Genomic DNA, 24,188 nt, shown 5'->3' with positions numbered 1-24,188 from the left:
GCTTTATAATAAGCTTCAAAGTCAGGGAGTGTAAGTCCTCCCACTTCGTTTTTCTTTTTTAGAGTGTCTTTAGCAATTCGAGGCATCTTCCCTTTCCAAATAAATTTGATAACTAGCTTTTCCAAGTCTGCAAAGTAGGCTGTTGGAATTTTGATTGGGATTGCATTGAATCTGTAGATGAGTTTGGGTAGAATTGACATCTTAATGACATTTAGCCTTCCTATCCATGAACATGGAATATTTTTCCATCTTTTAAGGTCCCCTTCTATTTCTTTTAGTAGAGTTATGTAGTTTTCTTTGTATAGGTCTTTTACATCTTTGGTTAAGTTTATTCCTAGGTACTTGATTTTTTTAGTTGCTATTGAAAACGGTATCTTTTTCTTGAGTGTCTCTTCAGTTTGTTCATTTCTAGCATATAGAAACATTACTGACCTATGTGCATTAATCTTGTATCCCGCTACTTTGTTAAATTTGTTTATTAGCTCTAGTAGCTGTATTGTCAATTTCTCAGGGTTTTCCAGATATAAGATCATATCATCTGCAAACAATGACAGTTTTACTTCTTCTTTTCCAATCTGGATGCCTTTTATTTCTTTGTCTTACCAGATTGCCCTGGCTAGCACTTCCAGCACAATGTTGAATAACAGTGGCGACAGCGGGCATCCTTGTCTTGTTCCTGATCTTAGAGGGAAGGCTTTCAGTCTCTCACCATTGAGTACTATGCTGGCTGTGGGTTTTTCATATATGCTCTTTATCATATTGAGGAAGTTTCCTTCAATTCCTACCTTTTGAAGTGTTTTTATCAAAAACAGATGTTGGATTTTGTCAAATGCTTTTTCAGCATCTATTGAGATGATCATTTGATTTTTCCCTTTTGAATTTTTAATGTGTCTTAATACATTGATTGCTTTTCTTATGTTGAATCATCCTTGCATGCCTGGAATGAACCCCACTTGGTCATGGTGTATGATTTTTTTAATGTGTCTTTGGATTCGATTTGCAAGTATTTTGTTGAGGATTTTTGCATCTATATTCATTAGGGAGATTGGGCGGTAGTTTTCCTTTTTTGTAGCATCTTTGCCTGGTTTTGGTATTAGATTGATGTTAGCTTCATAAAATGAGTTAGGTAGTGTTCCATTTTCTTCAATGTTTTGAATGAGTTTGAGTAAGATAGGTGTCAGTTCTTTCTGGAAAGTTTGGTAGAATTCCCCTGTGAAGCCATCTGGCCCTGGGCATTTATTTGTGGGAAGATTTTTGATGACTGATTTGATCTCTTTGCTTGTGATGGGTTGATTGAGGTCTTCTATTTCTTCTCTGGTCAGTCTAGGTTGTTCATATGTTTCCAGGAAATTGTCCATTTCCTCTACATTATCCAGTTTGTTGCCGTACAGTTGTTCATAGTATCCTCTTATAATTTTTTTTATTTCTTCAGGATCTGCAGTTATGTCACCTTTTTCATTCATTATTTTGTTTATATGGGTCTTCTCTCTTTTTGATTTTGTCAGTCTAGCTAGGGGCTTGTCAATCTTGTTGATCTTCTCAAAGAACCAACTTTTGGTGATAGTTATCCTCTCTATTGTTTTTTTGTTCTCTATGTCATTTATTTCTGCTTTAATCCTTTTTATTTCTTTTCTTCTACTTGGTTTAGGATTGGTTTACTGTTCATTTTCTAGCTTCTTCAGTTGATCCATTAGTTCTTTGATTTTTGCTCTTTCTTCCTTTTTAATATATGCGTTTAGTGCTATAAATTTCCCCCTCAGCACTGCTTTTGCTGCATCCCATAGGTTTTGGTATGTTGTGTTCTCATTTTCATTTGTCTCTACATATTTAGCAATTTCTCTTGCTATTTCTTCTTTAACCCACTGATTGTTTAGGAGTGTGTTGTTTAACCTCCAGGTATTTGTGAATTTTCTAAGTCTCTGATGGTTATTGACTTCTAATTGTATTCCATTGTTGTCAGAGAATGTGCTTTGAATAATTTCAATCTTTTTAAATTTATTGAGGCTTGTTTTATGTCCCAGCATATGATCTATTCTGGAGAAAGTTCTGTGAGCACTAGAAAAGTATGTGTATCCTGGTGATTTGGGATGTAATGTCCTGTAGATGTCTGTTAAATCTAATTCATTTATCAGATCGTTTAGGTTTTCAATTTCCTTATTGGTCTTCTGTCTGGTTGATCTATCTCTAGGAGAGAGTGATGTGTTGAAGTCTCCCACAATTATTGTGGAAACATCAATTGCTTCCTTTAGTTTTGCCAGTGTTTCTCTCAGGTATTTTGTGGCACCTTGATTGGGTGCATAGACACTTATGATTGTTATTTCCTCTTGTTGAATTGCCCCTTTTATTAGTATGTAGTGGCCTTCTTTGTCTCTCAAAACATCCCTGCATTTAAAGTCTATTGTATCTGAGATTAATATTGCTACACCTGCTTTCTTTTGGCTGTAGCTTGCATGAAATATTTTTTTCCATCCTTTCACTTTCAATTTCTTTGTGTCCCTGTGTCTAAGATGAGTCTCTTGTATGCAACATATTTATGGTTCATTTTTTTTTTTGATCCATTCTGCCAATCTATATCTTTTAATTGGGGAGTTTACTCCATGTACATTCAACGTTATAACCGTAAAGGCATTTCTTGAATCAGCCATCTTATCCTTTGGTTTATGTTTGTCATATTTTCCCCCCTCTCTATTAATATCGTTAATTGTACCCATACTGAATCTCTTTAGTACTGAACCTTTCTCCAAGTCTCTCTGTCCTTTCTTTGTTTCTCTGTCTGTAGGGCTCCTTTAGTATCTCCAGTAGGGCAGGTCTCTTGTTAGCAAATTCTCTCAGCATTTGTTTGTCTGTGAAAAATTTAAGCTCTCCCTCAAATTTGAAGGAGAGCTTTGCTGGATAAAGTATTCTTGGTTGGAAATTTTTCTCCCTCAGAATTTTAAATATATCATGCCACTGCCTTCTCGCCTCCATGGTGGCTGCTGAGTAGTCACTACTTAGTCTTATGCTGTTTCCTTTGTATGTGGTGAATTGCTTTTCTCTTGCTGCTTTCAGAACTTGCTCCTTCTCTTCTGTGTTTGACAGTGTGATCAGAATATGTCTCGGAGTGGGTTTATTTGGATTTATTCTATTTGGAGTTCACTGAGCATTTATGATTTGTGTATTTATGTTGTTTAGAAGATTTGGGAAGTTTTCCCCAACAATTTCTTTGAATACTCTTCCTAGACCTTTACCCTTTTCTTCCCCTTCTGGAACACCAATGAGTCTTATATTAGGACGTTTTATATTATCTATCATATCCCTGAGGTCCGTTTCGATTTTTTCAATTTTTTTCCCCATTCTTTCTTTTATGCTTTCATTTTCCATTCTGTCATCTTCCAGGTCACTGACTCGTTGTTCAACTTCCTCTAGTCTTGTACTATGAGTGTCCAGAATCTTTTTAATTTGGTCAACAGTTTCTTTAATTTCCATAAGATCGTCTATTTTTTTATTTAGTCTTGCAATGTCTTCTTTATGCTCTTCTAGGGTCTTCTTGATTTCCTTCATATCCCGTACTATGGTCTCATTGTTCATCTTTAGTTCTTTGAGTAGCTGCTCTAGGTGCTGTGTCTCTTCTGGTCTTTTGATTTGGGTGCTTGGGCTTGGGTTATCCATATCGTCTAGTTTTTTCATATGCTTTATAATTTTCTGTTGTTTTTGGCCTCTTGGCATTTGCTGAACTTGATAGGGTTCTTTTAGGATGTGTAGACCAATTGAAGTCCTTATCTCTAATTTGTCAGATCTACAGCTTCGTGGAGTACACTTTCTCTAACTAACCAGCAGGTGGCGTCCATGAGCCACCTGTTCTCCACAAGCCAGTTCTCCCCTGCTTTGCCTTTGTGGTGAGTGGGGGAGTGAGTCTTGTGGGGTCCAATTGGTGTACCAAGCTTGCGTGTGTAGTTGGTGTTGCCCGCCCTGTATATGGGGCGTGTTTCTGGGCAGTCAGGGAGGCGGGGTGGCTCTAACAATCAAATCTCCCTGGTGATACTGGAGTTTTAAATCTGCTGCAATAGTCTAATCCTTCAGTTCAGTCCTGCCACAGTTTGTCTCTGCCACTGACCCACAAGTCCTTGGTATTGGCGTATGGCTCCTGAGACTTGCAAGTGGGTCCCTATTCCAGGCCGTGCACCCCCTGGTCCTCTGTTGAGGGATGACTGTGCTATGTCACAGGTGAGTGCCGTCCCCCCAGGGCGGTTCTGGGCTGCTGGGCTGTGTAGGGAGGCTCCCAGTCTGCTGAAATGATGGCTGAACGGGGCTTTGTTAATTCACACTGCTCCACCTTCCCAGCTCTGGGACAATCAGCTGAGGTTGCAGGGAAGGCTAATGTCCACGCCCTGTTTTGTGGAGTGTGCCTGTTATTTGAAGCACTTCCGTCACACTGGGTTGTCTGGGGCAGCTCTGGGCTATGGGGCTGGCGATGGGCAGGAGTGTTTCCTGTCCACCAGGATGATGGCTGTGAGCGGACACCCCCCTTTTCTTGGGAAGTTGTGGTGTTTAGTGAATTTTCTCAGCCACTGGATTATTGCCTTTTGTCTCAGAGCTCTCTTAGTTCTGCTCTTGTCTTGACCTGCTGAAGTTGCAAGTCTTTGAAGCTTTCTGTATTGGGCTTCTTAGAGTAATTGTTTTAGAAAAAGAAAAAAAGATTAAAAAAAACAAAAACAAAAACAAAAAAAAAGGGCCCTCCTCAGAGATCTAATGGGTTATTGAAATGCTAAGGGACAAAGCAATTAGGGCCATTAAGGAAAGGTCCACAAGGCAGAGAGATCAGCTTTTCTTCGGGATTTGCATATGAGCCTCAGGGCCTGAGCTCTGCCCTTCCCCTTTCTATGTTCACCAGAACTCCAAAAATCCTCCGCTTTTATTTTGGAATTTTTCGTGCTGTTTTTTTCTATGCCTGTCTCCTCTCTGCTGGGCTGGCTGCTCTCAGATTCTCTGGTGTCTGGTCTCAGTCTATCTATGCTTGGAGTTTGGATCAGTAGAATGAGTTTCCAATAAGGGCTGCCTCTGCAGTTCTCCCTTCTCCTTCCCGGAGCCGACAGCCCCTCCTCCCACGGGACTGAGCCTGGCAGGGAGGGGCGTGGGTCCCCTGGCCGCAAAAACTTACAGATTTCGCTGATCTCAGCAGTTCCACATTTTCATGAGTGTTGTATGAAGTATGTCCAAAGTCAGGTTGCTCTGTGGTGTCCAGTCCACGCAGTTCCTGGCTTTCTACCTATTTTTCTGGAGGAGTAACTAAAACATACAGCTCACCAGTCCGCCATCTTGCCCCGCCTCCCATAGCTTTTAAGGTGTGCATAGGATGCTTGGGGATTGGTTGCACTTTTCCAGGGGAGCAAAGACAAGACACCAAGCACTGGAGATGGGCAGAGGGAATGGAACCTGGGCCCAAAGAGCGGAGGAGGAGGAGTCAGAGACAGAGGAGGAAAGCCAGGAGGGTTCTAAGGCCTGAATGCTGGCGAGATGTCAGGCCAGAAAAGGGTGGGATTTGTCCTCGAGGAGGTTGTGAGCTGGGAGCCTGAGTGAGAAGACAGAGAGAAGGTGGGTGCACACACTCCTTCAAGGAGCTGGCTCTGAAAAGGAGGAGGCAGGGAGGGAGTAAAGGGGTGCAGAGCTGGTTCCTGAGGAGAACTTTTGCTTTTTAGGATAGCGAGACCTTGAGTTTGTTGAAATGCCAAAGGGACAGAGCAGTCAGGAGGGAGGGGGTGGAGATTGAGGTGAGAAGGCTTCTGAGCAGACAAGACGCCATGGGTCCCCCTGGGGCCCAGGTTAGGGTTGCGGTGGACTTGGACAGGAAGACCCTATGCCCTCCATAAGGGGGAGGGAAAAGGGAGAGTCGCTGCAAGTGCAGCTGCGCTTGAGGGGGTGGCGGAAGGCGGCCACACCCTGTCATAGCTCCCCCTCCCGGGGCTGGCTCACAACTGTGACCGTGACCTTCGCTGGCCTGGAGGTTCCTCGACAGACGGTTTCCAACTACTCCTGGCCCCAGTAGGCCCGGCTGGGTCTCTGCCAGCCTAACGCAGAGCACAAGGGGTGTGAGCTGGGAAATGGGCCCCACGCCAGACCCCACTCCACCTTTGAGAATCAGGCCCAGAAAGCAGCCCCATGAGGTCACCCAGAGGCTGGAGACAGAATCTGACACCCCAGTCACCTAATCGAAACCCAAAATCAGAAAAGCAGAAGTACAGCTCTGCTTGCTTCTCCATGTCCCCGTGGGTGTGAGAACACAGCCCTGTGATGGGGGACAGAATGACAGCCCCATTCCACGGATAAAGACACAGAGGCCCCAAGATATGGGGATTGCCCAGGGAGAAGCTGGGGCAGAGTCTACACAAGAACCCAGATCTGTGGACTCCTGCTCCATTCTTTTCCTTTCCTTTCGCCCCAAACCCAAGAGAAGAGTCACTTAAGGCAGTTATGTTGGGAATCTCACACTATTAACACCCAGGTGGCAAGTTTACCACAGACCCCAGATGCCTGGAGGGGGGGGGCGGCGGGCCATGTCACAGTCTCCTGAGGAGCCTTAAAAATACCCTTTGCCCAGGCCCAGCCCAAACCATTTAGGTCAGTCTCAGGGGGCTGGGACAGGCATGGCTCCCCAGGATTCTGGGGCTTCCGGGCCCCCGCGGCGTGTCCTGCAGTGTTCCCACTGCCCAGTGGTGGATGCCTGGCCCTGGGCTAGGCAGGGGTGGAGAGAGAGAGGCCCAGTCGCTGTCCTCAAGAAGGGCAGGGGGAGGGCCGGCTGCCAGAACCCGTCCCGTCCCGTCATGTGTGCACAGCTGAGCGCCTTGAGGCAAAGGTCACACTTCACTCCCACTTGCCCCCCACCCAGCCGGATGGCTCAGAGCAGGCTCCCCAAGTCCACAAAGGGACATCGTGTCTCCGCAGCAGCCCCCTGAGTCAGCTCCTGGGCTGAGTTGCTGATTTGGGGTATTTCTTTTGCCCCAAAAAGGGTAGAATTTTCCTTTTGCACCTGCCCCTGCTCAAGGCTTCCTGTGAGGGTTGTGGAGAGAAGGGGTGAGGACAAGGAGTGGGGGGAGGAGTGGCAGGCAGCTGGGCTTTTGGGGCCCTTCCCTGCCCCTCCCCCACTGCATGTCTCTCCGAGGCCTCAGGGTATGGCTGAGCGAGGAGGACCCCTGGGAACCGCTGTGGGAGGCCAGGCCTGGGGCTGCGGCTAGAGGCCCAGTGCCTCCCCAGCACCCTGTGGGCACAGCCCATTGGGAGACCCAAGCCCCCGCTGGAGAAGGAAGGAGTGAGCTGCTGGCTGCCAGTTCTGGGTCCCAGCCCCCACACTGTCACGCCAGGAGACCCTGCCCCCCTATCCTACCAGCTGGGCGCTGCTGGGGGCCTGAGTTCCCACACCAGGCCCTCCCCCACAACCCCAGCTCCTCCCAAATGGCTCAGTTTCTGGCTGCTCTGGAACTTACAGAGGCTGCTCCCATCTCCTGTGCCTGGCTCAGGCTCTCTTGATGACCTGTCACATGTGTGTGTGTGTGTCTCTGTCTGTCTATCTGTCTGGGTCCCTGACCCGTAGGGCAGTGTGATGTGTCACATGTGAGAGTATGAGGGCTCCAGGCCTCCCTCTTTCCCTTCTGCTCTCTCCCATTGTGGGGGAAAGGGAGTTAGGCTTTCCCGGGGTTCTGGGCCACTGAGTCAGGGCACAGGGGCTGGGAGGCAGTGCTCCTAAGCTTTTGAGGGCAGAGTAGGACCTAGGGCCTCATCTTTGCTCTGGATGTCATCTCACCAAGTGTTTCACACCCCAAGTGCACACCATGCTGGCATTCCCATCCTGAGCCCACTGTGGGTGCAAGAGAAGAGAACGTTTAGGCTGGCAGGTGGGTGGGCAGGGTGCTGCCTGGCAGGGACTGGTGAAGACTCACTGCGGCAGGGGGGTGGGGGGAGTCAATGAAGATCAGCTGGTGTCCAAGGGCTTGGAGAAGGGGCCACAGCTTCCCCCCAGGATACGCTATCCCACTGTGCATGGCAGGGTCTGAACACCCACCTGCATGAGGGGGTAAAAGGAAGAAAGGCCAGGAGGGAGATCTTAGCTGGGGAGGTGGAGGAGCTGGCTCCAGCCCCCCTTCTCTGGGTCCTTGGAGAATGGGGTACGGGCATGCAGGCGGGAGGTGGCCATATGTGGGCACGCAGGCCTGGGTTGATATAGGCACAGAGTGTTGGGAGTGGAGGGGGTGTATGTGGCTGCACAGGGGTGGGGGTGGGCCCGTGTAGCTGTGCGAGGATGAGGTGGCGTCTCAGGCATGGAGGCGTGGGTGGGCACGTGGGTTTTGGGCAGCAGGGCTGGAGGCAGCAGCCCCAGGCAGTCAAGCGGGCAGATGCTGGTGTGGTCAGAATCCCTCCTGTCCTCCATGTGGCTGGCAGGGGCCAGACGCTGCCGGCCCTTTCTGGTGCTACATCTACCCAGATCCCTTCCTCTTTGGGTGCCTGTCTACCCCCCGCACCCCTCCCCACCAAGCTTTCTCTTCCCCATCACTTCCTCCCTCGTCTTGGAGGAGTCAGCAGCCAGCCCACTACCCATTGTCCTCTTTCTGCCCAGGAGCCACTCCAGACCAGGCTGAGGGGCTGCCAGCCCAGGCCCCAAGGACCCAGCTGTCTGTCCTGCCCGCCCTCATCAGGGCAACACACCCCCCTCCCCCATGTGGGTCAGATGTGCCCCTCTCTGTCCGTGGATCCTGCTCTGTGGCTGGGCAGCATGCATCTTGGGGGTATCAGCCCAAGCACTGAAGTGGGGGCCACCAGTGGTGTCTCAGGAAGCACAAAAATACCCCTGACCTGAAGCACCCCCAGCCCCACCCGCCACCTCTGTCTCAGGCAGCACTTCCGCAGCCCTGACAGGAAATGGGTTGGAGGCTCAGCCTCCCACCATCTTGAGGCAACTTCTTGTTTCCCTGTCGCCCTGTGCCAGCCCTGGGTTTGTGCCCCTTGGCTCCACACCTCAGACCTTCCCAGGGCTCCTTCCCAGCAGCTCAGAGGGGGCAGGATGGTGGACATGATTGCCAAGCTGACCAGGAGGCAGAGTCGGGCCCTTCCAGGGCAGGTAGGGGACCCTGGCTTTAGGGGGTGAACTCAGCCTCTGATGGGGGTGGCAGAGGGGCCTCTGGGGACAAGGAGCCCCCTGGGGGTCTCCATCCCCTAATCCTGTTAGGAGCTGATGAGCTTGGGTTTGGGGCAGGGGTCTTCCGGGGATTGGGGTCTTCTGTCCTCTTTCCTTCTCAGACAGGGGCAGCAGGGATGTGCTGAGAGGTGGCGGAGATCTGGTGGGGAAGGGGTTGGGGAGAGGCAGGGTCAGTACCTGCTTGTGGACAAGGGGAGGTAGCTGGAGATGAGGGGAGCACCGCTGTCAGGAAGGGCTGAGGGCCAGGCAGCCGAGGCCCCTCGTAGCTCTGTCCTCTGGCCTGAGGTGAGGGGACCACTTCCTCTTTCTCACTCTGGGTCCCCTGTGTCTCTAGGATACGACCAGAGTCTGGGCCCCCAAGAGCCCTTGGTGCCCTTGTTCCTGGGCCGTTTCTGGGACTTGTCTGGGAGTTGGAGAAGCGGATGGCAGGCCCTGCTGCTAACAGGGAGCGTGTCCCCTGGAAGCAAGAGGGCGTGGGAGAGACTGGCCCACCTGGTCCCAGGAGCCCGTCAGATCCCAGCCGAGGCTCTCCCAGGAGAGGAAAAAGGCCTCTATCTTAGCACTGTGTGAGCTCTACAGAGAGTTCTCAAGTTTGAAGGGGCCTCAGAGGTGCACAGGCCTTCAGCCTCTAACAGGGGGTCAGACTCTGCTTGCTCACCTCCAGCAAAAACCCCTCGCCACCTCCTGAAGCAGCCTGCATCCTCTGTGGGCAGCTCCAATCCTTAGAAGTGGCTTCCTTCAAAGGGGCACTGCCCTGCCCCCATTTGGCCCTGATCTGCTTTCTGGAGTCCCACAGTGTGCGTCTGCACCTGTCCCTTCCTTGTGACAGCCCTGTCACAGTGGGGGCCTCACGTCCACCACCAAATCTCCATTCCTGCTGGGGGCGTTCCCTTTGTGTGAGGTCTGCATCAGCTCCCCCAGCCTGGACCTCCCCATGGAGCCACGGCCAGCACACGGCCAGGTAGAAAACCACACTCCAAAGAGCCCAGTCCCTTCATTGGGCTTGTCCACCCCCAGGGGCTCCTCCAACCCCTGCTCCAGGGATGGACAAGGCCACTGCCTCAGTGGGTCCAGCTGGGTGGGTAGGAGGCATTCCTGGTTCCTTCCCCTTCCTCTGCCTCCATCCTGTCTCCCCAAAGACTCTCCTGGTTTCTGTGGCTCAGACCCTACTAACCTAACCTAGTAATGAGTGGCCTCAGGTGTGTGTGTGTGTTGCTGCCATTTGGCGAAGGAATGACCTGTGTACTGAGGCAGTGAGCATTTTTGGTGGAGCTGCTGTGTGCCGTGGGGCACAGGACCACCTGCAGCTCCTTTTCTCAAGGAACTCCTGCCTTTTGGGGCAGAGAAGGTAGGCAGAGTGGGGGACAGCTATCCAAACACCTGGCTAAGTGCTGGGGGCCCTAACCAAGCAACAGCAGTGTGCCGGGGGCTTAAACCCCTCTCAAGAGGGAGAAGGCCTTGCCCAGGAGAGGCTGTGAGCTGGGTGTTGGCAGGTGAGCAGGATTTGGGTGAGGGCTTGGGACAAAGACGTCCAAGGCCAGGGAACTGCAGGAGCAAAGGCACGGAGGAAGGAAATGCCCTTTGGGTTTGGGGCAGAGTGACCATCCTTTGTGTCTGGAATCCAGGGATGCCACACAAGGGCTGTCGTGGGAGGACAGAAAGGAGAAGTGGGTTGGAGAGGCCTGTCTCCACCACACAGGAGCTCGCAGGGGGAGGCAGGAGTAAGGACCCGATGGACTGCTGTCCTCGGCTCTCCCTGCCCTCTGTCTACCCAGGCACCTGCCCTTTCCCTGCCACCCTGTTTAAACAGCAACAACCCCTTCTCCAACTGTGTTTTTGGTTTCCCCCCTTCACGGTAATCACATTGACATGCTGTCCATTTTTCTTACCATCCTGCTCATCTCCTACCTCCCCCCAGCCCCCTTATGCACCCTTGGGCACTAGAGAGTCAGCCCTGTGTCCATTATCCCCTGCTGCATCCCCAGTGCCTAGAACAGTGCTCAGCACGTTTGTCTTTGTTGAACAAATGAATATTTTTTTTCACGCCAAGCATTTTGTCAGGCCCAGGGAGAGGCCACCTTGAGCAGAATGTGTTTCTACTCTCAAGGAGTTTACAGCTAGCGAAGGTGTCACAGTCAACAGAGAAACTTCTATGATTTTTTTTTAAAAAAGACTTATTGAACAAAATTTTGAAAATGAAGAAAAATGTAAAGAAAAAAACAAAACAAATCAAACCCCTATAATCACACTGCCCACAGTTGACCTCTGTTTGCATTTTAGAGGTGTTTTTTAACACACAAAATTGGAATTCTGTGAAGTTTACCGTTTTGAAATCTGCTTTTCCTCTGGAGCATTATTCATTCTTATAAAACAATATTAGTCTTTACATGCTATTCTGTTGCCTGGTGGGCTTGTCTGTCCCTCTGGTGGGCTCGGGAGTGCTGGGCTGGGGGTGGTGAGCACATTGGGAGGGAAAGGCCGAGTCACCTACCCTGCTTGTGGGCAATAATTTTCACACTTGAACCTGGAATCTGAGCTGAATCCTCAAGAGGAGTTAGCCCCATGAGAAGAGGAGGGCGGTGCCGAGCAGGCTGGGTAGTAGCTGAGGCAGCTGAGAGCCTGGGGGCCTCCAGCAGCTCCATGCTACTGCAGCTTAAAGATCCACGAGCAGGGCAAGGTGTGGCAGGAAATGAGGCGGGAAGCACAGGTGACAGACAGCCTCCTGTGCCCTGTTAACTAAGGGCTTAGACTTTGCCCTGCTGGCAGCCTGGGGCCAGGAGGGTGTTTCAGGACAGCGCCATGACTGGACCGGGCTTATGTTCTGTGTGACTCAATGAACGTCTCCAGCCACCTTGCCTTCCTTTACCTGGGGAGGGGGCGTGGCCTTGCTTTGCCCTCCCTCACCCCCGCCCACTAGACTCGACTCTCTCCCTGCCTCCTCATCTAGAATTGATTCCAGGCCTAGAAACCCACACCAGGGCAAGTCTAGCCCCAAATTCGGAGGCAATGACTCCAGTTCCAGAGCTTTCTGGGCTGGGAGGAAGGGAGGGGCCCCCAACAGCTAAAGAAGGCAGCAAGGCCCTGCCCCCCACCCCCACCCCGTGCCACCTGAATGGGGTCCCTGAGAGGGGACAGGTCCCGGGTGATTTCTATTTCTGCCCAGCCTCTGACTCGCCCTTGTGAGTGCACCATGGAACTCTTGTTACTGGTATTTTATTATTAATACATAATTAATGCAATTGTCCAAAGCATTTGGGGCACTTCATATTTTATAAAGCACTTTGAAGAACATTTTCTTATTCTCTCTTCACTACAATTTCCGGAGATGGGCAAGACCGGGGGAACTGAGGCAGAGATTGCTGCTTGCTGAAGGTCTTGCAGATGACCGAGTTGGGGCCCCCACCCAGGTCTGTGTGACCCCGGAGCGCCCCTGAGAACCCCCGTCTCCTTCCTCCTCGCGCAGGTGGAAGACCCCCTGGAGCCCGTGTACGCCAACGTGGAGAGGCAGCCTCTGGCCACGTCCCCGCGCGCCGCCGCGGCCCCCCGGCCCGGCCCTGTGTGGGAGACGCACACGGACGCGGGCACCGGGCGCCCCTACTACTACAACCCGGACACGGGCGTGACGACCTGGGAGTCGCCCTTCGAGGCTGCGGAGGACGCCGCCAGCCCGGCCACCTCCCCGACCTCAGTGGGCAGCCGCGACAGCCTCGAGGCCGAGTGGGGCCAGTACTGGGATGAGGAGAGCCGCCGGGTGTTCTTCTACAACCCGCTGACGGGCGAGACGGCCTGGGAGGACGAGGACGAGCGCGACGACGAACTGGAGATGCAGCGGAGCCTGAGCCCGGGCAGCCCCCGGGACCAAAGGGTGAGGGGCGGGGCCTGGCCCGAGGGGCGGGGACTGTCCCGAGGGGCGGTGCCAGCTTGGAGAGCCTCTGACCCCGCCCCTGCTCCCTGGCAGAGGGTTGAGGGACGGGGCCTCCCTGGCCAGGGGTGGGCGGGGCTGCCTCTGAGAGTCTTTGACTCCGCCTCCTGCTCCCTGCAGCCCCCCACCCCCGAGACCGACTACCCTGAGTCGCTGACCAGTTACCCCGAGGAGGATTATTCCCCGGTGGGCTCCATAGTTGAGCCCGGCCCCGCCTCCCCCTTGGCCACGCCCCCCGGCTGGTCCTGTCACATCGGCCCCGACAGGCAGACGTTCTACACCAACCACTTCACCCAAGAACAGGTAGGGGTAGGCGGGCAGACGGGCCCAGTTCCCACGGCCTGTCTGCTTTCTGGACAGCCACGGGGTCGCTCTCTCCAGTCCCCCAACCCTCACTTCTCCTCCCCTTAACACTCTAAACTGCACCCCCCACACCACCCCTGCCCTTTGCCAGCCCAGGACCCTGCAGTCACCAGCACCTGCCCCTCCACACTGCCTGGTGCTACCTTGGACTCTGGTTGGAGGGAACCTTTTCCTGCCCTCTCGTGAAGTGGGCTGGGGGCCCTGACCGTCCCTCTCCCCACAGTGGGTGAGGTTGGAGGACCAACACGGGAAGCCATACTTCTACAACCCAGATGATTCCTCCGTTCGGTGGGAGCTGCCCCAGGTAACCAACTGGGGAAGGGAGAGTGCTGGGAAGAGAGGAGAGGATTGCAAATGACAGTGCCTTTTTTCCCTAGGTCCCCGTCCCTGCCCCTCGAAGCATCCGCAAATCCAGCCGGGACAGTGACACCGCAGCCCAGGCCAGCCCCCCTGAGGAGAAGGTGAGGGAGGGAGCATATATATCTGGGCAGGGTCACACTCCCTGAAGAAATGGGAGTTCCCAGGGCTCATGGGGGTTGGGGACTGGGTGGAGTATGTCTGTCTCCCCACAGAGCAGGCTGAATGAACCTGGGAGTCTGGGTCCTCCCAGCCCCAGAGATGGGTGAGATTGAGAGCTGGGAAGAAATTTCTCCTGCTGCTGCTGCGGAAGCAGGCACCCCCGCACCCATGACAGAGGACTGGGCCTGGGTGAAGAGGTCCCAGGGGAGACTCAGGCCCAGGCTGTGGGGAACTGCCGGCTGACAGCACGACTGGCCTCTGTCCCCTTGGATCACCCCTTAACTGCCCCTTCCTTTCCCTTCTTTCTCTAAGATCAAGACGCTGGACAAGGCAGGCGTGCTCCATCGCACCAAGACGGTGGACAAGGGGAAACGTCTGCGGTGAGAGCTTGTCCGCCCCCAGGCCAGGGCAGGCCCCAAGGAAGAGGCTCACTGAGTACTTTCTGTATACCAGGGTCTTATGACTCCTCATAGTAACTTCGCAAGAGGTCCTTTGGGGGAACTGAGGCACTGAGAGAGGAAATGTCTTACCCAAAGTCCCTTGGCTACCACTGTTAGAGCTGGGAGTCCAGCCCTCCACGTGGGTGCCCCAGGCTCGCTCTGAAGTGCTGTGCCCAGCTCCTGGGAGTGGTTAACGGTGGGAGGAGCCGCAGCCCTGCTGCCTCCAAGCCCCACACCCAGTCCCTCACCCCCACCTAGGAAGAAGCACTGGAGTGCCTCCTGGACAGTGTTGGAGGGTGGCGTCCTGACGTTCTTCAAAGACTCCAAGACCTCAGCTGTGGGCGGCCTGGTGAGCCCAGGCCCCCAGGGCAGGGACCCCCATCTGCCCTGACCCCAGTGGGTCTTTATCTAGTCTAAGCCTGTCAAGGGCTGGGCCTGGGACAATGGAACATGAGTTTCAAAGAAGCTGGGCCTTGGCTGGGAGGGGCCATGACAGCAAACTTAACCCAGAACAAGCAGTTCCAGCCACCTTGGGGAGGGGAAGCAGTCTTTGAGGTTGGATGGCTCCAGCCTGGTGAGAAAGGAGACTGGGGCCTCAGCATCACAGCTCACAGGGATGGGGACTCCTTTCTCCTTTTCCTCTCCTGGGTGGGCAGCAATGGACAAGCCAACTGGCAGTCTCCATGGTTAAGAAGCACCAGGAATTCCTGAGCCCCTCCCCCAGAGCTGTCCCTGGAGCCAGAGGGAGCCTGGGGGCTGTGGCTGGCCTGTCTGAGCAGAGGGCTCCCTGTAACTCCCCTATCCTTTGCCCCTGTCCCACAGAGGCAGCCTTCCAAACTCTCCACTCCTGAGTACACGGTGGAGCTGAGAGGAGCCTCTCTCGCTTGGGCACCCAAAGACAAATCCAGCAAGAAGAATGTGCTGGAGGTAAGTGGTGGGAGCAGGGAGAGACAGGAAAGGACTTTGCTGGGGTCTGGGATCCTTACTACTAACCAATCCCCACTGGGAAAAGGGAAGTCTGAGGGGAGTTGGATTTGCAGTTCTCAGGACTTAAAACCCTCCTGCCCCCACCTTGGGGATGTCCACAGAGTTCCTGGCATCACAGATTCTGACTTCCCTCTCCATGAACTGAGTTTACCATTCCTGGCCCCCGAGGTGGTGGTGATGAAACTCTGTCATGCCTAGAAGGGCAGCCTTCATCCCAGCCGCTGTGTCCTGAGACACGACACTCCCCATCCCTGGCCACTTACTCTGACAAGCCGGGGTGGGAAACCTACTCCGGCTGGTCAGGGCCCAGCTTATTACTGGCCTGGGTCCCCAGGAAATAAACCAGGGTGGTGGACATGCTTCTCAGACTCCTCTAGCAGGAAGAGAGAAGCCAGGGGCCCCCAGGCAAGGGTCCAACAGTGCCACACCCTTCACTGTCCAAGTGTTGTCTTGTTTTTAAACTATTGGCCCCCCACCTCAGTCCCCAAAAGTTTTAAGGCACTCACATCAAGAACACATATGATGAACTGATAAAAATCCAACAAAAAGCCAGGACCAGTCAAATTAGAAGTTAGAGAAGGGGGGTCACAGGTGAAGAAGAATTAGTGGGCAGGTGATCTACAGGTGCTAAGGTGATCATTGCTGAAAAAAATTTAGCTCCACTTTTCCCAGTAGCCAAAGTGAAAAGAAAAGGACAGTCAATTACATGGCTCTTATTGTTGAAAAAATAAGTAATAAAACCTACTCAGATTTTGAGGGAATCAAGGCTTTTTCTTAGCCCTTAGCTCTTGAGGACATTTCTCATATGTAGTCCATGAACATTGGGTCTAGAGGACAAAGCCACTGCCCTGAAAACAGCTCCATAGGCATCTGGTAAGAGGACTCTTAGGTCTACATCAGGTAGTGTATTACAACAAAAGCCAGAAGCACATGGCCTTACCTCGCAGCTCAGGAAAAGCAATTCTGTAAGGTGCCTGAATGTAGTTTTCTAATGATTCACCAAGCTTCAGTCAATTCTAGAACCAGAGCACAGAGCAAGGCTGGAAAACTGGTTTCATCTCATGGGCTGCTCTGACTGGTAGGTCTAGAGCCTTCTTGAGAAGAATTCTGGAGCCTTGTCCAAGCTTGGCAGGCTAGCGAGTTAGCAAATATTGACAGTATCTACTGCATGTCCCTTCCCTGTCTTAGAGGGGCATCCTTCAGACATTCTCTATAAATGTCACTTCTCTGACTGGACTTTTGATGAAAGTTTCAGAATAGACACTTCCAAGTTGTCTTTTGGAACAAGGGCTGAAAGGCAGATGGTACCCTTGCTCAAGCTGTTGGGAAAGCTGACAGTCTTGAATGGAAATCCAGAAGCCTCTGCCCCCACCCTCCACTCAAGAGTGGCCTGTAGGCAACACCAGGATTTTTCTCAAGAGACAACCCCAAATTCTGTATCATCAGGGATGGCTCAGTTAATTGGGATTGGGAAATTCTTGCCTGTGCATTCACCATTCACATGAAAGATGGATGGCTATTTTAAAAATAACAAATATTGGCAAGGATATGGAAACATTGGAACCCTTGTTCATTGCTGTTAGGAATGTAAAATGGTGCAGCTGCTGTGGAAGAGAGTTTGGCAGTTTCTCAAAATTTTAGACATAGCTATGTGATAAAGCCTCACAATCCCATTCTGGCATATACCCAAGAGAATTGAAAACATTGGTACACAAGTTGTATTCACAGGTTCATAGCAGCATTATTCATATTAGCCAAACGATGAATATAGCTCAAGTGTCTATCAAAAATGAAGGGATAAACAAAATGTGGTGTATGTATGATGGAATAGTATTCAGCCATAAAAAGGAACAGAATTCTGAAACATGCTAAAACATGGATGAACCTTGAAAATATTACACTGAGTGAAATAAGCCAGACGCAAAAGGACAAGTATTGTATGATTCCACTTAGATGAGGTATATAGAATAGGCAAATTCATAGACAGAGAGAGCAGATTAGAGTTCACCTAGGGTTGGGGTGGGGTGGAAAGTTATTGCTTAATGAGTACAGACTTTCTGTTTGGGTTGATGACAGAGTTTGAAAATAGAGAGTGGGGATGGTTGTTCAACAGTGTGGCTGTAATTAAGACCATTGAACTGTACACTGAAAAATGGTTAAAATGGTGGGGGTGGGGGGAGGCAGCCAAAAGACAGCTCTCCATGATTCTGGAAATTGTTCCCTGTTCTCTGAGACTGTTTCTGCTGACGCTGACTCTCACTGGCCCCAAAGGGCAGGCTTGGTGTGAGCTGTCACCACCAAACCCCAATGTTAACCTTGAACACGTGGTCCTCTGGGCCAGAGGCTGAGAAGGAATCCCCCCAACTTGCCACCCTCCTCACCTTGTTCTTCAGAGAGTGAAGACACTCAACAGCCACAGAGTAGCCTGAGCTGGTTGAGGTCTGCTTGCTCCTCAACAGTGTAAAATAGTCGGTTTGAAAACCCAGACTTTGGGCTGCTTAAGAAGAATATGGCTTATGGTCTGGATGCAACATTCAACAGACGTCCAGGGCTCTGCATGTGCCCATTTACAGATGTCAGTACAGCGGATGTGCAAGTTTCCCAGGAGTGAACAGGGCAAACTTGTTAGTTCAAACTTTTTAGGTTCAAAAAGTCACTTGCCTAAGTAGAAATAGAGCAGGCCCACACTGACAGCTATTAATCTGAAAACGACCTGGGGCTTTTTGACCTTTAATCCCCCCCCACAGCCTGCTAGTCAGAAAGAGCTTCCAGGAGTCAGTCCTGTGGCACAAAGTTTCCCCCTGGTGTTTTGTTTATTTTACACTTGTTGATGAAGTGGGCTGTAAGAGGATGCATTGCCCAGGCTGGTGTGTGCGAGAGGGTGAGGACTCCTGGCTGCAAAGTGGAGGGGGGTGGGGAGCAGCACTCCTAGGTCCATCTCGTGTGTCTTGGACGAGGGGGTGCGGTGCTTGCTTTCTCCAGCATCAGCCCCGATCTGCTGTCAAAGCTTCTCTCTGTACATTGTCTTCACTATTCTAGTGACTCAGCTCAGGGCCTTCCACAGGGGGTTTCTTTCAGTCAGTCTATTGCAGGCCAGTGCCCTGGGTGAAGCCTGCTGTGTTCTTTGGTTCATGGAGAGCAGGCTGGGGTGGGGGCAGGCCATGCAGATCTGCCCTCAGATCCATGCTCTGTCATTCAGTAACTTTATGCCCACAAGGAAGTTGCATAAACTCACTGAGCCTCGATTTGCTCATGCTCTCATCTGCTGCTTTGAGTAAGGTAGAATACCTGGGCGTGGGGTAAGGCCCTTGCTCTGAGTTCCTGGGGGTGCAGACAGTTCTCTACCATCTCTGTAACCCCATGGGGCTTAGTCCTGGGGCAGGCCCAGGGAACCAGAGATGACCCAGTGACTTGTGTCCCTCCAGCTGCAGAGCCAGGATGGCTCAGAGTACCTGATCCAGCACGACTCGGAGGCGATCATCAGCACCTGGCACAAGGCCATTGCCCAAGGCATCCAGGAGCTGGTAGGCAGAGCCTGGGGCCTCCAGGACCAACAGGGAGGGGGTGGCACCATGATGCAGACAGCTGGACCCCCCTTTCAGGCATGGGGGAGCTCTGTGGTACCAGTGGGTAGGCGTCCCTCCCTGCAGATGCAGTCCCCACTTGTGGCTAGGAGGGCAGGAGGGGCTATAAAGCGTAGCCTTCCTTAAGTATGTGCCTCCAGACCCTGGGATTGGCCTCTAGGGGGACTCTCCAGGTGGGGGTATGGGACGGGGTCACCACCTAGGCCATCCCATGCTGTTTCTTTGGGTTATGGCTCCCCTACATCCTTGATTTCCACTGCCTTAGGTTTCCACTCAAGCCCTTTGGTCCACTGCTTTGTCCTGTTGGGTGGGTGCAGCTCCTCCCTTTGCATCAATCCCCCACCCCCACCCCAGCACGGAGGAGAGAGGCTGGAACTGTCAGGAGAGACCGCATGACTCTAAGGCAGGACAAAAGGAAACTAAACCCCAACACACTATCTGGAAGGCACAGGACAGTAGTGTGGGGACCTCCCCCAAGAGCCCCAGACCCTGCCCTGTCTGTGCCCTGAGAGACCGGCAGACTCGTGAAGAGCACAGGCCCTGGCCTCACCCCCGGATGCCCCACCCCCACCCCAGGCCCCTATGGGAAGCCAACCCTGCCCTCCCCAGCCCCACCCTGAGCTTGAACCTACCCGAGAACCCACTCAGGGCCCCGTTCCTCAGCGACCCCAGGCAGAGAGTGAAGATAAGCAGACAATAGTCCCCAGTGAGGACTCTAGTCTCCTGAAAAGTTCAAGTTTGACTCTTTGAGGGGGGCTTTGACCACAAGTAACAGAAAGCCCTACTCCACTGGCTGAAAGGATAGGGCATTACCAGCTTATATAACAAAAAGCCCCTAGTAGGACAACCCTGGGGCCCGACAGCTTCACCAGTTTACATGGGTCTCTTCTCTCCACTCTACCCTGTTTGGGGTATCGGCCGCCTCCTGGAGCCAGTACCCCTCCTGGTCTGGAGCTGGCACAGTCTCAAGGGACACAACCCCTGACAGTGCCCAGAGGCAGGGAAGGGGCTTTCTCCTCTTTGTCTGTCCCAGAAGCTCCCCACCCCCGATCTTCCTCACTTCTCATTGGTCAGAATCGCACCACCTCCCAGGTGAGGGGAATGAGACCATCATGATGAGTTTGGTTTCAACTCTTGGGGCTGTGGTGGGGCCACGGGCAAAAATGGAGCCTTAAACACATGGAGGGGGCAAATGGGTGCTGGCTGGCCCCCTGAAATGCCCACCACAGGAATGATAGTGGGGTTTTCAGGGATCTCAGCCCTAGCAGTTTTGCACCTGTTTTTCTCCTAACCACAAGGGTGGCATGCTAGAGGAATTTGCCCTTTCAAGGGAGGCGGGAAGAAAAATAAATACCCTGAGAAACAGCCTCAGTGCAGAGTGTCAAGATGAAACTAGAAGACAAATTTAAAAGGATGGATTTCAAGAGTCTATTGAATTTTTTTAGGTTCAAAAAGTCACTTGCCTAAGTAGAAATAGAACAGACCCACTCTGACAGGTATTCATCTGAAAACGACCTGCATCTTTTTGACCTCTAATTCCCTGTTAGCCAACACTGGGTGCAGTCTGGCTGTATTAATAGAGGTAGGATTCCAGGTCCAGGGAGGTGTTTCTGCCTCTCTGAGGCCGCGTGGTTCCAGTCCGCAGACTTGCCCCACGGAGAGGAAAGAGAAAGCGGCAGCGGCAGCGTAGACTTCGGGTCGAGTGAGCGCCTGGGAAGCTGGCGGGAGAAAGAGGACGATGCGCGGCCCGGCGCAGGTGTGTGCACGGGGACTGGGCGCATCTGGGCACCCTCTCGCGGGGCGGTGACGCCGGGGCTGGGGGCTGCGGGGCCAACCCCAGCACCCCACCGATTGACTCAGCGCCGCGTTCCCCTGCAGCAGCCGCGTCCGCCCTGGGCCCTGGGGGCCTGGAGAGCGACTTCAGCAAGGTCCGGCACAAACTCCGTAAATTCTTACCGAGGCGGCCCACTCTGCAGTCCCTGAGGGAGAAGGGCTACATCAAAGGTAGCAGAGGGACGCGGAGGACAGGGCGCCGGTGGCGCAGGGGCGGGGCGGCCGCCGGGCGGCGCTGATGAGCCTCTCCCCCAGACCAGGTGTTCGGCTGCGCGCTGGTCGCGCTGTGTGAGCGAGAGAGGAGCCCGGTGCCGCGCTTCGTGCAGCAGTGCATCCGCACCGTCGAGGCCCGCGGTACGCGCCGTAGCCACCTCCCAGGACCCCTGTCGGAGACTCCTGGGTGGGCGCAGGGTTGAGGGGGGAAGAGTAAGAGGCCCCGAGTAGGAATCACAGCAGGGGCTTTAGTCCCACCTCCACTCCACGCCATCCCACCCCAAACCACATCATCCCACCCAACCCGGGGTCACCTCTTCCCTCTACCCCAGGGCTGGACATCGACGGGCTGTACCGCATCAGTGGAAACCTGGCCACCATCCAGAAGCTGCGCCATAAGGTGGACCACGGTAAGGCGTGTCCCCAGCCCCTGCCCCAGGGCCTGAGAGCGCAAAGGGGCACTGACCCTCCGCCTCCTATCCCGCCCCCGCCGCAGATGAGCGTCTGGACCTGGACGACGGGCGCTGGGAAGACGTCCATGTTATCACGGGCGCCCTGAAGCTCTTCTTCCGAGAGCTGCCGGAGCCCCTCTTCCCCTTCTCGCACTTCCGCCAGTTCATCGCGGCCATCAGTGAGCACGGGGGTGGGGGTGGGGGTGGAGCTGGCCTTCCTGGGGGTCGGGAGCCCGGGGAGTCCGCCCCACCGTGCCACTACGGCCTGGTTGAGCCTACCCTCCTGGCCGATCCTCGTCCTCTGACCCTTCCCTTCCCCCAGAGCTGCAGGACCCGGCCCAGCGCAGCCGCTGTGTGCGCGACCTGGTGCGCTCATTGCCCGCCCCCAACCACGACACGCTGCGGCTGCTCTTCCAGCACCTGTGCCGGTGAGCGGGGCGAGCCGCGCGGGAATGGGGAGCTGGGTTCTGGCAGGAGACCCCCCCCCCCCCACGCTTGCACGTAGCTCTTGGCCTTGATTCCACCCCGCTCCCGACCTCCGCCACAGGGTGATCGAGCACGGCGAGCAGAACCGCATGTCGGTTCAGAGCGTGGCCATCGTGTTCGGGCCCACGCTGCTGCGGCCGGAGAAGGAGGAGGCCAGCATGCCCATGACCATGGTGTTCCAGAACCAGGTGGTGGAGCTCATCCTGCAGCAGTGCTCAGACATCTTCCTGCCGCACTGACGGCGGGCACCCGGCTGTTGGAGCTGCGGACCTGGGACTGGAGGCAAGGACTGTGGTCCCGCCATAGAAGCTTGGCAGTGGGAGGCCACGCGCTGGACTCTGTCTCAGTGACCCTCGCTGCCCGCCTGGTCCTCAGGCGCGTGTGAATTCCGCACCCCTCAGTTCGGAGGATATAGTGACCCCTGGTGGGCAGTCCGCAAAATGTGATTTTTCCCTTGGATGTCCCGTTGCGGGGCTAATTAGGTTCCGTTCATTACAGCGCCATCTACGCTGTCCGCGTGAGAATGGGGGTGGGGGGGGGGGCGGCGGTGAGAGTTTGTTTTCTGAGACAGGCCCATCCTGGGAGGGAGAAATTTGGATGAGGGGATTCCTGGCTTCTTCAGGCCTCCACCCCGTGGACCACTTCTTGGAGACCCTGTGGGGCCCCTGCCCCATGTGTGGCACTTTGCAAGTCATGAAGCAGCAACCAACTTCCCTGCGTGGAAACAAGACTGCCCTGTTTCCTGCTGAGACTGCCTTTTCTCAGGCTGCAAGGAGGAAGCTCTTGCCACGGCCCTTTGGCAGGCTGGCTGAGGATCATTTCCATCTGCTTTCTTGTTTAGGATTCCTCCCTCTGGGTGGCCGTGCTCATCCTCCTCATGTGCTCTATGCAAGGGTTCCACCAAACATGCACCCCACCCCTTTACTTGACAGGCACCACTTCCACACAAATCCCATTTTACAGATGAGGAAACTGAGGCCCACAGAGGCAGAGTGGCTTGTTCAGGATCCAGTGGCTAGTCTGACACACACACACACCCCCAAGCCCAGGCTTCTCCCACACCAGAGCACAGCCCCCCAGGAGGAGGAAGTCAGTGCCCTCAGCTTTGTGGGCAAAGCAAAGCCACTAAGCCAGGTGGGTCCTGTCTGGGCCTGGGGAGGGTTCTTTTCTGAGGGAAAGAGAAGTAGCACTGGCAGGATTCCCAGCGCCTCTATCCCGGCTGCCAAGACTGCCTTCCTGATGCCCACCTTGCCCTGAAGCTGGGAGAGGCCTGCAGGGTGGGGGAAGGAGGGCAGCAACCCCAGGAAAGGAAATGTGAACCCTGGGGGCAGCAGCATCCCACCCACCCCCCCACACACACACACACAAGCCACCTCTGTTGATGGGCCTTGGCCTGGGCCCCACCCACTCAACAAGCAATAACAGTTCATATTTATTGGACATTTGCAGCGTGCCAAGCATTTTGCTTGGGTGATCTCATTTGTTTCTCACAGCCAATATTTATTGTCTGCTCTTCTGTGCCAGGCACTGTGCTCTGGGGGAGGGATACGGCACACACTGCCTGCCCAGGAGCTCATGGTCCTGTGGGTGAGGCTGACCCAACCCTAACAGCAAGCAGGGCCAGGGCAAGAGTACAAATGGAGGCCTCACACCATTCATCTAAATATTTTAAAGTTATAAATCAAGCTAACAGCTGTTAAATAAAATATGTTCTCTTCTCCTACTTTGACAAATATCTTAGAACTGCCTGTCAGGCAGGCTTCTAATGTTCACTCCTTTCACTCTTCTGAGCCCCACACCGGGATGTGGTAGCACAGGGGGAGCTGGCCCTCGGCCCACCCCCACCCCCGCCCCAGCTTGTCCCTCCCTCGGAGCCATCCTGTCCCAGGGAGAGATCACGTGCACACATGTGGACACTCCAGCCCATGCGTGCCGACTGACCACACCCCCTGCAGCCAAGCCATGCCTGCCTTGACCGCCCCACTGGTTATACACTCCACCCTTGAGGGAAGGAGCCTGGGGCTATCTGGTAGGAAATTCTGGAGTCCTGGGTATTTAGAGGATGGTCTAAAGGAAAAGCCCCAGACTGGGAGGTCCCCACAGACCCCTTGGCTGGGGAAGCGGTATAGACAGAAGGACCAGAGTAGAGCCTTCTAAAGCAGGGGACCCAGGGCAGGGGCCCCTCTCACCCAGATCCAAGGGCAGAATTAGACAGATATTAATTGA

The 24,188-nt window shown here is 53.6% G+C and overlaps 1 protein-coding gene across 1 annotated transcript in view; it reads left to right on the top strand.

Moving 5' to 3' along the window:
* The window catches only part of ARHGAP27 (Rho GTPase activating protein 27), a 38,588-nt gene extending 14,903 nt beyond the window's left edge, over positions 1-23,685 (top strand). Inside the window, 15 exon segments of the mRNA XM_037810116.1 lie at positions 12,627-13,028; positions 13,206-13,388; positions 13,672-13,752; positions 13,826-13,909; positions 14,280-14,347; positions 14,666-14,756; positions 15,230-15,334; positions 18,820-18,918; positions 20,617-20,734; positions 20,857-20,982; positions 21,067-21,165; positions 21,357-21,434; positions 21,521-21,655; positions 21,799-21,904; positions 22,024-23,685. Of these exon segments, the coding sequence (XP_037666044.1) occupies positions 12,627-13,028; positions 13,206-13,388; positions 13,672-13,752; positions 13,826-13,909; positions 14,280-14,347; positions 14,666-14,756; positions 15,230-15,334; positions 18,820-18,918; positions 20,617-20,734; positions 20,857-20,982; positions 21,067-21,165; positions 21,357-21,434; positions 21,521-21,655; positions 21,799-21,904; positions 22,024-22,201 (1,953 nt within the window). The 3' untranslated portion in view covers positions 22,202-23,685.
* The last annotated feature ends 503 nt before the right edge of the window (positions 23,686-24,188 follow it).

Source organism: Choloepus didactylus, chromosome 18, assembly GCF_015220235.1.
Source record: "Choloepus didactylus isolate mChoDid1 chromosome 18, mChoDid1.pri, whole genome shotgun sequence".
NCBI classification, from domain to species: Eukaryota; Metazoa; Chordata; class Mammalia; order Pilosa; family Megalonychidae; genus Choloepus; species Choloepus didactylus.
The sequence above is the reverse complement of the archived record's forward strand: the minus strand, read 5'-3'. Positions and strand labels throughout refer to the sequence as shown.